The following is a 14,428-nucleotide window of genomic DNA, read 5'->3' as shown; positions in this document are numbered from 1 at the left end:
AGTATTTTACTGTGATTCACATTAAAGGGGAATGGTATTTTAAACCACAAACATAGACTTTACGCACTACCTTCTGTTTTTCAGAAAAAGTGTGACAAACAGTTTAGGGCACAGAAATAAGCAGCACGTGATGGTGCTGTGTATCATCGAGGTTGGTATCATTTGTTCTCCAGCACCATGTTTTTTCATTTACCCTCTCCTTTGAACATTTTGCCTTCTCAAATCTGAGCAGGGTGTAGTGCTGGGATCTGCCTGAGACAGGGGAAAGCCTCGAGCCATCCTTGGAGATACGTGGAGCCTCCTGCTGTCCTCAGATGTTGGTTTTACTTATACCAACATTTTTCACCAGCTTGTACATTTTACTTTGAGAACCCATCAGTTATCCCATCCCTGAATCCAGTCTCATTCCTTGGTGTCTTAATGAAAAAGACATCTATCACATGCTGTTACAGCACGTGCAATATGAAGATGGGAAAGAATGAGATGTCCCTGAGGATGCTGGTCCCCCACCGGGCTCTGCTTCACCCTCTAGCCATTTATTCCTAATTGCCTAACTTCTCCCATTTATTGTGTTTGTTGAGCGTGTGGATCTTGTTAGGTAAAGTCAGTGGCTCTGTAATTAATTAAGAAAAGCTTGGGGCATTTCTTAGTACTTTGTACTCATGTTCCTGCCTGTGATGTACAGACATTGCCAATATTCATTCCAGGAACTCCCAGTCCAAGGACAGACAGGCAGACAGACTAAGGTCAGGGCACAGGAAAAACAAGAGGGCTTTTCTGTACAGGTCAGTTATATCCTGGGCTGCATCCAAAGAAGCATGGCCAGAAGGTCGAGGGAGGTGATTCTGCCCCTCTACTCTGCTCTGGTGAGACCCCCACCTGGAGTACTGCGTTCAGCTCTGGAGTCCTCAGTACAGGAAGGACATGGACCTGTTGGAGCGGGTCCAGAGGAGGCCACAAAACTGATCAGAGGGATGGAACACCTCTCTTATGAGGAAAGGCTGAGAGAGCTGGGGTTGTTCAGCCTGGAGAAGAGAAGGCTCCAGGGAGACCTTATTGCGGCCTTTCAGTACTTAAAAGGGGCTTAGAAGAAAGACGGGGACAGACTTTTTAGCAGGGCCAATAGCAATAGGACAAGGGGTAATGGTTTTAAACTAAAAGAGGGTAGATTCAGACTAGATATAAGGAAGAAATTTTTTACGATGAGAGTGGTGAAACTCTGGAACAGGTTGCCCAGAGAGGTGGTAGATGCCCCATCCCTGGAAACATTCAAGGTCAGGCTGGATGGGGCTCTGAGCAACCTGATCTAGTTGTAGATGTCCCTGCCCATTGCAGGGGGGTTGGACTAGATGACCTTTAAAAGTCCCTTCCATCCTAAACCATTCTCTGATTCTATTCTCTGATTCTATGATACGCTTCGCAGAGCAAGGGTGATATTTTCTAAGCAAAGCACGATGTAGGAGGTGTGAGCAGAGACCTGCCAGGCAGGCAGGACAGGGGAACAGTGGCAGCAGACCTGCCCAGTCTGGGGTATGGGTGCAGGACTCGTCACGCAAACCACCTCCCTGCGCGTAACATTCCTTCCTTGCATTTGCAATGCAACTCCATGGCCCATGTCTCCTGTCCCGTGCCCATGCAGTTGGTGTTGCATCCCCGCATGCTGCAGGTCCAGCACCTGACTGAGTCACGGGGTGACCGATGGCTGTTGGATGGGGTGGGAGCTGGAGGCGTGCTACCTAGTGGGGTCCCGTGTTCAGCAGATGCCTGCTGCAGCCTTGCCCGGCGGTCCCTACCCATCATATGACCTTCCCAAGCACCAGCATGTGACTGGGCCGTGCCCGCTGGAAAAGACCATGTGGAGTGGATAGGAGAGGTTGGAGAGGGGGAGGGTGGCTCAGCTAGAGAGGATTAGTAAGCGTGGACAGATAGGGAAAGCTTTGAAAGAGTGGGCTTGTGTCAGAGTTGTTGCAATAGGGAACGGGGAGGTAGCTGGATGAGTGGAAGAGGGAGGGAAGGAGGGAGCCAGGAGGGAGGGACAAAGATCCATCCAGGGGGTTGACTAGGGGGAACCAGTCAACCCCACACATTATAACGGCCGCTGGTAAGAAAAAAAGAAGGGTAATTGTCATAGGTGACTCCCTTCTGAGGGGAACAGAGGACCCGATATGCCGACCGGACCCATCCCATAGGGAAGTCTGCTGCCTTCCTGAGGCAAGGATAAGAGACATTGCCAGGAAGCTCCCTAGGCTGGTACAACTGCCCGATTATTACCCGCTATTGGTTGTTCAGGTCGGCAGTGATGAGGTAGCCGAGAAAAGTACAGAGACGATCAAAAGGGACTTTAGAGAACTGGGGCGATTGCTTGAAGGATCAGGAGCACAGGCAGTGTTTTCCTCCATCCCTTTAGTAGCCGGGAGGCATATGGAAAGGAACAGGAAGACCCATCTCATTAACACGTGGCTCAGAGGCTGGTGCCAGCGGTGGAATTTTGGGTTTTTCAATCATGGGGCAGTTTACATGGCACCAGGCTTGCTAGAGTCAGATGGGGTTCACCTGTCTCAAAGGGGGAAAAGGATTCTGGCTCAGGAGCTAGCAGGCCTCATTGAGAGAGCTTTAAACTAGATGCAAAATGGGAAGGGGATAAAACCAGGCTTGCTAGGGATGAGCCTAGGGGTGGCATGCCTGTGTTGGAGAAGAGATCTATAGCCCAACTGAAGTGCATTTACACCAATGCACACAGCATGGGCAATAAACAGGAGGAGCTGGAAGCCATTGCGCGGCAGGAAAACTATGATGTGGTCACCATCACGGAAACATGGTGGGATGACTCACACAACTGGAGTGCTGCAATGGATGGCTACAAGCTCTTCAGAAGGGACAGGCAAGGAAAGAGAGGCGGTGGGGTAGCCTTGTACGTTAAAGAGTGTTTTGACTGTCTAGAACTCAACGAAGGTAATGATAAGGTTGAGTGCTTATGGGTAAAGATCAGGGGGAAGGCTAATAAGGCAGATATCCTGGTGGGAGTCTGTTATAGACCACCCAACCAAGATGAGGAAACAGATGAAGCATTCTACAAGTGGTTGGCTGAAGTCTCACGATCGCTAGCCCTTGTTCTCGTGGGAGACTTCAACTTACCAGATCTCTGCTGGAAATACAGCAGCAGCAGAGAGGAAACAGTCTGGGAGGTTCCTGGAGTGTGTGGAAGATAACTTCCTGACGCAGCTGGTGAGGGAGCCAACCAGGGGAGGTGCCCTGCTGGACCTCTTGTTTGTGAACAGAGAAGGCCTGGTGGGTGATGTGGTGGTCGGAGGCCATCTTGGGCATGACATGATAGAGTTTTCGATTCTTGGTGAAGTAAGGAGGGGGGTCAGCAGAACCACTACCCTGGACTTTAGAAGGGCAGACTTTGGCCTGTTCAGGAGTCTGGTTGACAGAGTCCCTTGGGAGGCAGTCCTGAAGGGCAAAGGAGTCCAGGAAGGCTGGATGTTATTCAAGAAGGAAGTCTTAAAGGCACGGGAGCAGACCGTCCCCATGTGCCAAAAGACGAGCAGGCGGGGAAGAAGACCAGCCTGGCTGAACAGAGAGCTTTGGCTAGAACTCAAGAAAAAAAGGAGAGTTTACGACCTTTGGAAGAAGGGGCAGACAACTCAGGAAGACTACAAGGATATTGTGAGGTTATGCAGGGAGAAAATTAGAAAGGCAAAGGCCCAGCTGGAACTTAAACTGGCCACCGCTGTTAAAGATAACAAAAAATGTTTTTACAAATATATCAGCAACAAAAGGAGGGCCAAGGAGAATCTCCTTCCTTTGTTGGATGCGGAGGGAAACATCACCACAAAGGATGAGGAGAAGGCTGAGGTACTTAATGCCTTCCTTGCCTCAGTCTTTAATAGTCACACTGGTCATCCTCAGGGTATTCAGGCCCCTGAGCTGGGAGATGGAGATAGGAAGCAGAATGAAGCCCCAGTTATCGAAGAGGTAACAGTCACCGACCTGCTCCTCCACCTGGATGTTCACAAGTCCATGGGGCCAGACGGGATCCACCCGAGGATACTGAGGGAGCTGGCAGAGGAGCTCGCCAAGCCACTCTCCATCATTTATCAGCAGTCCTGGTCAACCAGGGAGGTCCCAGCTGACTGGAGGTTAGCTAATGTGACACCCATCTACAAGAAGGGTCGGAAGGAGGATCCGGGGAACTACAGGCCTGTCAGCCTGACCTCGGTGCCAGGGAAGGTCATGGAACAGATCATCCTGAGTGCCATCATGCGGCACATGCGGGACAATCGGGGATCAGGCCCAGCCAGCATGGGTTTATGAAAGGGAGGTCTTGCTTGACTAACCTGATATCATTCTATGACAAGGTGACCCGCTTAGTGGATAAGGGGAAGGCTGTGGATGTTGTCTACCTGGACTTTAGTAAGGCCTTTGACACTGTCTCCCACAGCATTCTCCTGGAGAAGCTGGCTGCTCATGGCTTGGATAAGGGCACTCTCTGCTGGGTTAAAAACTGGCTGAATGGCTGAGCTCAGAGAGTGGTGGTGAATGGAGTCAAATCCAGTTGGCAGCCAGTCACGAGTGGTGTTCCCCAGGGCTCAGTACTGGGGCTGGTTCTGTTCAATATCTTTATCAATGATCTGGATGAGGGGATCGAGTGCACCCTCAGTAAGTTTGCAGACGACACCAAGTTGGGTGGAAGTGTTGATCAGCCTGAAGGTAGGAAGGCTCTACAGAGGGACCTGGACAGGCTGGATCGATGGGCCGAGGCCAACTGTATGAGATTTAACAAGGCTAAGTGCTGGGTCCTGCCCTTGGGTCACAACAACCCCATGCAATGCTACAGGCTTGGGGAGGAGTGGTTAGAGAGCTGCTTGGCGGAAAAGGACCTGGGGGTGTTCGTTGACAGCTGCCTGAACATGAGCCAGCAGTGTGCCCAGGTGGCCAAGAGGGCCAATGTCATCCTGGGTTGTATAATAGTGTGGCCAGCAGGACCAGGGAGGTGATAGTGCTCCCGTACTTGGCACTGGTGAGGCCGCACCTCGAGTACTGTGTTCAGTTTTGGGCCCCCACTACAAGAAGGACATTGAGGTGCTGGAGCATGTCCAGAGAAGGGCAACGAAGCTGATGAAGGGTCTAGAGCGCAAGTCTTATGAGGAGCGGCTGAGGGAACTGGGGTTGTTTAGTCTGGAGAAGAGGAGGCTGAGGGGAGACCTTATTGCTCTCTACAACTACCTGAAAGGAGGTTGTAGCGAGGTGGGGGTCGGTCTCTTCTCCGAAGTAACAAGCAACAGGATGAGATGAAATGGCCTCAAGTTGTGCCAGGGGAGATTTAGTTTGGATATTAGGAAAAATTTCTTCACGGAGAGAGTGGTTAGGCATTGGAACAGGCTGCCCAGGGAAGTGGTGCAATGACAGTCCCTGGAAGTGTTCAAAAAACGTGTGGATGTGGTGCTTAGGGACATGGTTTAGAGGTGGACCAGGCAGTTAGGTTAACGGTTGGACTTGAGGATCTTAAAGGTCTTTTCCAACCTTAATGATTCTATGGCCTCAGAGGGGGGATCAAAGTTGGGAAGTCTGTGTCTTGTGGAGAGATAGATGCTGCAGTCATCAGAGCAGGAGAGAGCAGAAACTTAGGGTAAAATCTCTGACAATAAGAATAGGAAGGAATGAACACAGAAACCACATGCTGGGATGATAAGCAAAGGTACTGGAAGGGTTGCTACAGACATTAACAGAGGTTTGGAAGAAGGGAATAGATGTTCATGGCTGCAGCTTCTCGCCACGCCATGAACAGAACCCTATCTGCTGGCTGAAACTTTTTCACAGGTTCTGTTAATAGGCATCATCCAGCCTCGTTTCCTAGGCTCTGAGCACATCTCTGCCTTGGTTCAGCACAGAGAGGGCTGAAGGGGTGACAAAGACAGGTCCTGCCTGCGAGGACCGTTCCTTCCCTGGCTTCCTCCGTTCTGTGTCTGCCAGCAGGGAGGTGGAGGTGCAGAAGCCCCTGAAAGAGAAGAACAGGTTTGATTGTGGTTTATCAGCTGATCCAGAGGAGCTCTTGAACAAGGCAGCCACAGAAAGATAGAGCAGATAATAACAGAGGAGAGGAGGCGGCTTCTTTGATCCATCTTGGTTAGGAGATGTAATGCGACAAATGGATGGAGTTTGAGGCTGTGTTTCATAGTACAGACTGTGTAGCTAACCTCTTCCTGTAAAGAATTGCCTGTGTTTTAGGAATTGCCTGTGTTTCACAGGGAATCAAAAGCATTCCAGTTGTTCACGTTTTAGGTGATGAACTTACGATGATTTATATACGTACACATATATACAGATATATACACATAAATATATATATATGTATAAAAATAACTTTATTATATATCTGCTTAAGTAAGGAACTTTTGCCCCCCTATGGAAGCAGCTCTTCTTAAAAATCACAGGGAGGAATACATAACATAATTGAGCTCTTCAAGTGACCAAAACAGAATTACTGATGCAGAGCAAAACTCCTATAGTGGTCTTGTCCTGCTTACGATGGTCAGTTCATATTCTGGAGATGCATTTCCTCCTTTTCCAAGCCCACAGATCTTGCTCCTGGGACTCACTGCCTGGGTCAGTAGATTTTAAGACATGGTTTTGGAGAGTGATTTAGCTGGAGAACTCACCTACCATGTGTCCAAATGTCACTGTTTTGCTGACTGTGGGAGGAAAAGGCAAATAATGGGAGTGAGCTGTGCCTCTGGAGGAGCCACGCATCTGGGAGGAGGAGTGCAGGAGTCCGTAGGCTGGTCAGGAGAGAGTTGTTCAGGGAAAGAAGGTGCAGGCAGCTGTCTGAAGGCTGGAAAGCTTCAGTGTTTCTAGCATTCAAGCTGATTTCAATTTAAAATGTCTTTGTCTTCAAGATTTTCTGCTTAACCATTAGGACAAGCAACCCATTTATCTGTAATTTTGTGAATGACAGTTAACATCCCCACATAACCCTTGGGCTGCAAAAACTGGGTCTGTAAGAGAAATGCCAAGAAATCTACAAAAAGTTTGAGGAATTGGCTTCTTTTCCTGTGCAAAGAACAGGTCAAAACCCCCTCCTACAGCATGGCGGCCACGCAGTGTGTTTTAGTGAGCCAGAGTTAAGCTTGGCCAATCAGCCCCAATGGATCTAGCTGTCACGAGGATTTTAGTACGGACCCTCCTGTTGCTCCACCCACCCCTCTGTTAGGAATTACTGTCCCCAAGCAGGGCGGCAGAGGCAGATGTGTGACTGAGCCGACAGTCAGGCACTAGAGCTGCAGCGGAGTAGGGGCTAAAAGTAATGCCTTGGCCTCTGAACCGGCTGGCTGAGGACAGGCACAGGTTTGCTTCTGTCACATCTGCTATGGCGGTGGTTGAGCTCCGGCAGAGCTGCTGGAAGGTGAGCAGGGGGGTCCTACGGCTGCAATTGAGCTCTCTTTTTGGTTCCAGACCTGCCATGAAACCATAGCCCTGTCCAGTCTCAGAGCTCACCTCTCCCTCTGGCCAGGAGGGATGGTGGCTATCAAGGGTGTTGACTGATTGTCACTTAGGATGACATTTGGCTTGGAAATTCCAGTAGGACTGATAAGGCCACTTGTTTATTCACAGCTAAATCCACAAAAGGACTTACGTGATACAACATTCCTGTACCCATATGCTCCCCGCTGCCTGCTGGGCTCTTCCACAGCAGGTTAATGGGTGTAGCCCCCTTCCAGCCCCAGGAGCACATCCAGAGGAGAGGTGTGAAGCCAACGCATTGCCAGCTGCTCAGCAGAAAACCTGCAGCAGGAAGGGTAGGAACATCTTTGTCACGGAATAGCCTCTGGCCTCCTGGTTAGGATGTGGCTTTGAAACCTCTCAGGGGAAGGAAATTGAAAGTGGGTCTTCCATGTCCTGGGAGTGTGCTGTGGCCACCACACTGCTGGGTTAAGATGGGCACTACCGCTTTCTGCAGGTTTCTACCTCAGGAGTTGGTAGAAACCTTTGCTGCCCTTGTGATGAGCCCTTCCCAGGAGGATGCTACCAGCAGGAGCTTCCAAAGCACAAAGTAGAGGAGCGGTTCAGGTCTGAACACAGTTGGATCCTTGCTTTCAATGCCTGCTGAGAGAGTGAGGTCTTCCTGGGCGTGCACAGCACCATCACCAGGGCTGGGTGGTCTGGACAGGGGAGCTAAGAGGGATGGCACCAGGGGAGTTTAAGGTAAAATCCTATGGAGTTGAGATTCCAGTAGGATTAGAAGGCAGCTGCCTCCTACACAGGAGTTTTCGGGAACATGATTTTGGACTTATATGTGCCTAAATTTTCTGCTTAGGCTCCACAAGCTCTTTTTGAATCAGCTCATGCAAGCTAAATATTCAAGGCAGCTGGTGCACTGGGGGAATAATCTGGGTAAATCTCAACAAGGGCATGTGCTCAGCTGCTTCAGCCCCGATCTCAGCACCAGATATGTGCTAAGCTGCCTCTGAGAGCAGTTGTTAACCCCCCCAACAAAGATGAAAACATGCATCTCATTTCCTGACACCATCCGCAGAAGCTCCTACCTCTACACTTCCACCACTGCAAGCCCTCAGTGCCTGATCATAAACAGTTCCATGTGTCGGGGAAACAGAAAAGGTAAGTAACAGAAAACACGCCCTGTTTGTTTTGGATTTGATTGATGAACACAATGACCATGTGATAACTCCCACCATGTGTCAACTACTTATGTTTCACATCTCTCTTCCAGCTTTCTCTGAATGTCTTGTTGCTTCTGTTCTCTGCTGCTAAGAAGAAGCTGCCTGTAAAGGTGCTTCCCATGGAAAGGCTGGTTTCCTCCACTGGCAGTACACAGAGGCAGGTGCGGAGGGGAGGGCAGAAATGACAAAGGAGGAGAGTTGCATTCACATGCGCTGTGAGAGGAGATTCCCACAGTACGGTGGGGAAGGCTATGGAAGTGTTTGAGGACCTCAGCTTTTGCTAGTTTTAATTTATTGCATCTGGAAACTTAGCTCTCTTGGAAATATTACGGTTCTTGTTCCATAGGAAGGAGAACTGAAACACTAATAAAGTGTTGGAAGTCATCACTGAGATCTCTTTTTACATATTTACTGTAGATCTCTTTTTACATATTTACTGTTTCCTTGAAGTCATGAGACCCCAGAGGGGGCACTTTTTCTTGTCTGTTTATTTTTCTCTAGTAATGCTTGACTTAGAAAGGCTGTCATGCGTGTATTTTGGCGGTGCTGATCCTTCTTCACATTACCACTGTTCTGAGATGGTTGTGTGTACTGAGCAGCTTCTAATCCCATGGATGATGATGGAAGTGCTAATTGGCGAAAAGGCATCTTGAGTATCTCAAAATAAGCATCTGCGACTGAAAGCTAGTGTGTGTTCTTGGGTGTTTGGGCTCCTAACTCTTTTTTTCACAGGAACTTTGTATATAAAAAGAAGAAATAATATTTTCCTGCATCCCAGCAGGTTTCCCTGCTTTGAGATCGGTGCTTAGAAGTTATTTGGAGACTTTGCAGAAAGCTTTTCCTTGAAAGCAAAGTAAAAGGCACCTTTTAAGGCAGGTAAATGGAGAGCTGCAGTCAGAATTAGAGCTCTACAGTTTCCAGCCATGTAAATATTTGTGATAGTTCAAATATTTTCCTCTTCCCATCTAGGTGAAATCCTAGCTTCAAAGCTTTGGGGTTTTTTAGTGCTAAACGAGATCCAAAAATAGCCTCCTGGTCAGAGCATTGACACGGGCAGTAAGTTCTTGCTCTGCTCTGCTTGTTTCTAAACACAGAGTTGAACCCAGACTCTCTCGTGCCAGGGAGGTGCCTGGACACCAGGCTACTGGCTGCTCAGGAAGATGTTTCTCTTTTTTTCCACTCTGTCACACTTTTCTCGATGAGCCTTTTGCTGTAACTGGGTACCACTTTCAGGCAACGTTTGTTTTATTGAACCGCTGCTTTGTCAAATTCCCTAAGCAGTTCTAGTTGCAAATGCAGCCTAAAATGGAAAAAAACCCTTTCATTTTAACAAGTAAGTCTTTTTTCTTTTTTTTTTATAATGGTGCAATAAATACCAGTTGCAATTCATAAAGATGAATCTCTTTGGTCTCATCTCTTGGATACCTCTGCTATGCGATGTGCTTCTCTCTTTTCTCATCCTGAACTGCCACCTAGCTGCAGCACCTTGGGCTTGCTCCTTGGTCTAGCCTCAACTGATTTCTAGTCTGCAAACAACACTGGCCTTGAGCTGAGGGTTAATAAAATTGTGTCTTGGCTCCAATGTCAGCCTTTCCCGAACAAAAAGAGATCTCTTCCCCGGACAGCAAGGGATCTGCCGGGGCTAATCCCTCAGGTCGGCGGGCCCGGCGCCATTTTGCAGGGGTAGGCCCCGGGCTGTGGGGAGCCCTGCATAGGTGCGTGTCTGTGCCCACACTCCCGCACACAGACACGAGAACGTTTGCTGGTGCACACGCACGCTTTATTTTCACACACGGAGGAGCCGTGTGTTTATTTCTCACACGCAGGGCTGCGCCGCCCTGACCGGCCCCTCGCCCTCGCCGCTGCCCGTTTGTCGACAGTCCCTCCAGCGCCCTTCGCCGTACTCTCGGCGCGGCGCCTCCGCGACGCTCCCTGACCGAAATCCCGCCCGGGCTCTCGCGAGAGCAGGCGGCTCTACCGTGTCCCGGCATGCCCTGCTCTTCCTCTTTCCCGCCGCTGCCCTGAGGTGAGGGAGTCATGGCGGTCAGGGAGTGGTCCCAATCCGGTCCCATCCTGCCCAGGGCGCCCTGGGGAGGGGATGAGGGCTCGGTATTTGCGGGGCTGGCGCGGGGGAGGACGGATAAGGGATGCAGATGGTGGATCTCGGGGGTGGCTGGCTGTGTGAGGTGGAAGCAGGCCCTAGGGAAAGGCCACGGCTGCGGTGATGACTTTCTTAGGACACCTTTGGATTTAATTGTGAAAAGAAAGCGTAATTTCTGAGCAGCTTTCAGTTTGCTATCAGCAGTAAGGTAAATAGTCTAGGTTCTGCATATCTGTGTTAAAAGCTTAATATGTGGATTTTTTTTTAATTGCTTCTTTGTAGTTGAGCTCCAAAAATGGTGCGCTACTCTCTGGATCCGGAGAACCCCACGAAATGTGAGTTGTTTTGTCATGGGCGTTCGTGTAGGACTTCACCGAAGCTATTGAGGTTTTCATTCCAAAAGTTGGTCTTTTTTTCTCCGCAGCATGCAAGTCACGGGGATCCAACCTGCGAGTGCATTTCAAGGTACGTGGTGTGTGCGTAGTAGGGAACACAAATTCATTTGGTTTGGGGTTTTTTTGTTATTTTTTGTTGTTGTGGTTTTTTTTTTTTTGGAAGAAGTGTTTTGTATTCTCTTGTATCCTTACATAGTTACTTAAGGGTGGTAGTGTAGGTTACGGCCCGTGTTTGCTTTAGCTGCTTGTAATGGTTTTCATCCACAGGATCAGAAATAAGATGGTGTGTCCTAAAGAGCTTCCTGACTAACATAGATAATAAAATACAGTAGGAAAACAGTTGCAGTGAATTTAGCAGGAGGAATTGGGCTAGTGTTAGATGAGAGATTTGTTTTGTTTGTCTTACTCTATCTTTTTGGTTGTTTGGAAAGAACATCGGGTTCATCTGATCATGCTGCTGGTCAAGAAATATGGCAGGGCAGGCTTGTGGTGTTTGGCATGAAGACTGCACGTGAGGACATAGGTTTCTCTGGGAAAGGTGTAGGTGTGGCAGTGAATTCAGGACTCATTCGATATAACCACAAAACCCAAAGCTGAGCAGATGCTTTTCTGCTCGGTGTTATATAGTGCAGGTGAAAAGAAATTTCAGTTATTTTGGTTTGCTCTTTTATTGTGATCAGGTTGGAAAGACCTAGCTATTAGGTCTAAAAACAATAAAGGTTTAAAAACCTACCTATTAAGTTTAAAAACAATAAAGATGTGCCAGAGCTGTAAATTCAGTAATGGAAGTAATACCAAGGGTTAGAAAAGTAGGTATCAAAAAAAAAAAAAGCATTGCTAATTATTCTTGATTCTTTATTTTTTTGTGTGAGTACTTCTTTTAAACTGAGTTTGTAGTGAAAAGAATAGGATCCAGGAAAAGGAGAGGAGTGCTTTTTCTTCTGTTGTAATTTGGAAAGATCTGCTAAGAGGAACTTCGCTGTGCTTTGTGTTGCCAGAACACTCGTGAGACGGCCCAGGCCATCAAGGGCATGCACATCCGCAAGGCCACCAAATACCTGAAGGATGTCACCCTGAAGAAGCAATGCGTTCCCTTCCGTCGCTACAATGGAGGAGTCGGTAGATGTGCCCAGGTGAGGTCTGAGATGAAAATGTGGGAAGGATGCTGTGGCTGGTGAAAGAAGAGAGAAAAGATGATGTTGAGACAGTGTGGAGAATAGTCTGTTGATGTTAATGTTGTATATAACTTAAGAGGGAGAAGAGTTACTCTTAATTCCAGTACAGCAAGCATTGCATCTACTTGCAGTGTCAAGTAATTAATCAAATTTAATTATTTTGATATGCAGTCTTAATAAAAGGGGATGTAATGGCAAGTTAATGGTGCATAAAGGGCAAGTTGTGTTGTACCAGGACAAAAAAGGAACTCTCCTTCCAGGCCAAGCAGTGGGGCTGGACGCAGGGACGCTGGCCTAAGAAAAGCGCGGAGTTCTTGCTGCACATGCTCAAAAACGCAGAGAGCAATGCTGAGCTCAAGGTAGGTTGCATAGACGTTATTAAATGCAAAGTGTTCATATCGTGCTGTGTGTCAGCGCTCCTGAACTTGATGTCTCTGACGTGGAAGACCGGATAAGGCCTGCTTTGTAGGTGAGACTTTTGGTATAGAGGCTTTTGGTTTACTGTTCATTTGAATTAGGCTGTGTGCATTTTTCAAGTTAAAATGTGAGTAATAATTTTTCACAGGTAGCTAGTTTGTGTATGGTTTGTTTAGAATAAGTGTGGTTTAGATCTTTTAAAATCTACAAAACAAAATCTGTGGACTTGGTCATTTGTATCTTTGTAATATACTTGGTGCTTAATTTGGTAACTTTGATGGCGGTGATGACTATCTTAGGACACCTTTGGAATGACCATGAAATAATTCCTTCTTTCTGAGCCATCAGCATCATTTTAAGTTTGTTGTGAGGTGTAGAAGTGTGGTTGGTGTTTTTCTGCCTTCAGCTGGAGCTTGCTTGGTAAATACTCAGTTCTGTGATGTTGCCAAGTTAAGCTGTTTTATTTGCTAGCAGTGATGTGTGTGAGGGGGTGGTTATTAATGTTTTTGCTGTGGAGATTGATTATTTGAAGAGAAAAAACAAATTACAAGTTTTATCTCCTAGGGTCTTGATGTGGATTCTCTGGTCATTGAGCACATCCAGGTCAACAAGGCTCCCAAAATGCGCAGGCGCACCTACAGAGCACATGGTAGGATCAACCCCTACATGAGCTCCCCCTGCCACATCGAGATGATCCTCACCGAGAAGGAGCAGATCGTTCCCAAGCCAGAGGAAGAAGTTGCTCAAAAGAAAAAGGTACCAAAGCATCGTATCCTTAGTCCTCTTTAACATCACTGTCAAGAAATTGGAGTGTTAATGCTTCACATGTTTTGGACAGAGGGGTTGCTGTGATGACTGTCTTAGGACACCTTTGGAATACCCATAAAAAAAAATAGGAAGTTATTTCTGAGCAATCTCAATATTTATCATAAACAGAACGTTGCGAACTTAAAGTACTTTTCAGTGGTTTATATCGCACGGATGGTTTGTTTCTCCCTTCCCCAGAGCAGTTACGGCATTCCCTGTCCGTGCCTGTAAAGGTGTGATGTGTTACAATAAAATTTAAGTCGAGTTGATGGCCTGTAAGCAACGTAGTACTTGTAAGGACACTTAGTTATGTGCAGGTATGAGTAGTGAAGCATTTTGTAAACAGATGAAGAAATTTCTAACGATTCTCAGTACTTCTTTCAAAGGATGACTTTGTTTTTAAACTTATTTCTAAGATGTTTTGGGAAGGCATAGACTATCCCTGTTTTCTCATTTGTGTGTTTGTTTTTCAGATATCCCAAAAGAAGCTGAAGAAGCAAAAGCTAATGGCTCGGGAGTAAATCTGATGCAACAGATGTACATAAATAAAATTAAAAAGTTAAGATTTATTGTGTGTGCTTCTCTGCTCTTTCAAGGCTTTTGCTGTAAGTGGTGCCTGGTGGCTCTGCTCAGCTTTGTGTTACTTGGGGCCACCGCAGGAGTCATGGGCAGTAAGCACTGCTGCAGCGGTGGGGACAGTGATGATTCGCGAGCGCTATTCATACATAAAACCAGACAATTTGGAACAAACAGCGGTGTTTGTTTTTCCTTACCCGCTGTCCTCGCCTGGGCACAGGCCAGCAGCAGTTCTGCGCTCCCAGGCCCGGTGCCGTTCGCTCCGTACGTCCTTCC

The 14,428-nt window shown here is 47.7% G+C and overlaps 1 protein-coding gene and 3 non-coding genes across 5 annotated transcripts; all 4 read left to right on the top strand.

The window, feature by feature from the left end:
• The first annotated feature begins 10,662 nt into the window (after window positions 1-10,662).
• RPL17 (ribosomal protein L17) lies at window positions 10,663-14,145 on the top strand. 2 transcript variants are annotated; one of them, XM_009465142.2, is made up of 7 exons: window positions 10,663-10,707; window positions 11,065-11,117; window positions 11,207-11,247; window positions 12,176-12,310; window positions 12,613-12,711; window positions 13,334-13,525; window positions 14,050-14,145. In XM_009465142.2, exons 2-7 carry the CDS (start codon window positions 11,078-11,080, stop codon window positions 14,095-14,097), a joined length of 555 nt encoding a protein of 184 aa, XP_009463417.1. In that variant the 5' UTR covers window positions 10,663-10,707; window positions 11,065-11,077; the 3' UTR covers window positions 14,098-14,145. The 2 variants fall into 2 exon arrangements, with proteins under 2 accessions (XP_009463417.1, XP_087616598.1); XM_087760472.1 differs by lacking the exon at window positions 10,663-10,707 and having other exon boundaries at window positions 11,186-11,247.
• LOC148055415 (small nucleolar RNA SNORD58) lies at window positions 10,898-10,966 on the top strand. The gene has a single exon (XR_015705405.1). It is a non-coding gene; the product is annotated as a small nucleolar RNA SNORD58 (small nucleolar RNA).
• On the top strand, window positions 13,048-13,114 carry LOC148055414 (small nucleolar RNA SNORD58). The gene has a single exon (XR_015705406.1). It is a non-coding gene; the product is annotated as a small nucleolar RNA SNORD58 (small nucleolar RNA).
• On the top strand, window positions 13,613-13,684 carry LOC148055413 (small nucleolar RNA SNORD58). The gene has a single exon (XR_015705407.1). It is a non-coding gene; the product is annotated as a small nucleolar RNA SNORD58 (small nucleolar RNA).
• Window positions 14,146-14,428: the final 283 nt, after the last annotated feature.

Source organism: Nipponia nippon, unplaced genomic scaffold (assembly GCF_047370975.1).
Source record: "Nipponia nippon isolate SJK-2023a ecotype South Korea unplaced genomic scaffold, ASM4737097v1 scaffold_22, whole genome shotgun sequence".
In the NCBI taxonomy this organism is placed as follows: Eukaryota; Metazoa; Chordata; class Aves; order Pelecaniformes; family Threskiornithidae; genus Nipponia; species Nipponia nippon.
The sequence above is the reverse complement of the archived record's forward strand: the minus strand, read 5'-3'. Positions and strand labels throughout refer to the sequence as shown.

Excerpts from the sequence above, each read along its gene's own strand:
- RPL17 (XM_087760472.1), top strand. The coding sequence starts at position 11,078 with ATGGTGCGCTACTCTCTGGATCCGGAGAACCCCACGAAAT. Across the intron at positions 11,118-11,185 it reads TCCGGAGAACCCCACGAAAT|TTGGTCTTTTTTTCTCCGCA; the intron begins GTGAGTTGTTTT and ends TCATTCCAAAAG. Across the intron at positions 11,248-12,175 it reads ACCTGCGAGTGCATTTCAAG|AACACTCGTGAGACGGCCCA; the intron begins GTACGTGGTGTG and ends TTGTGTTGCCAG.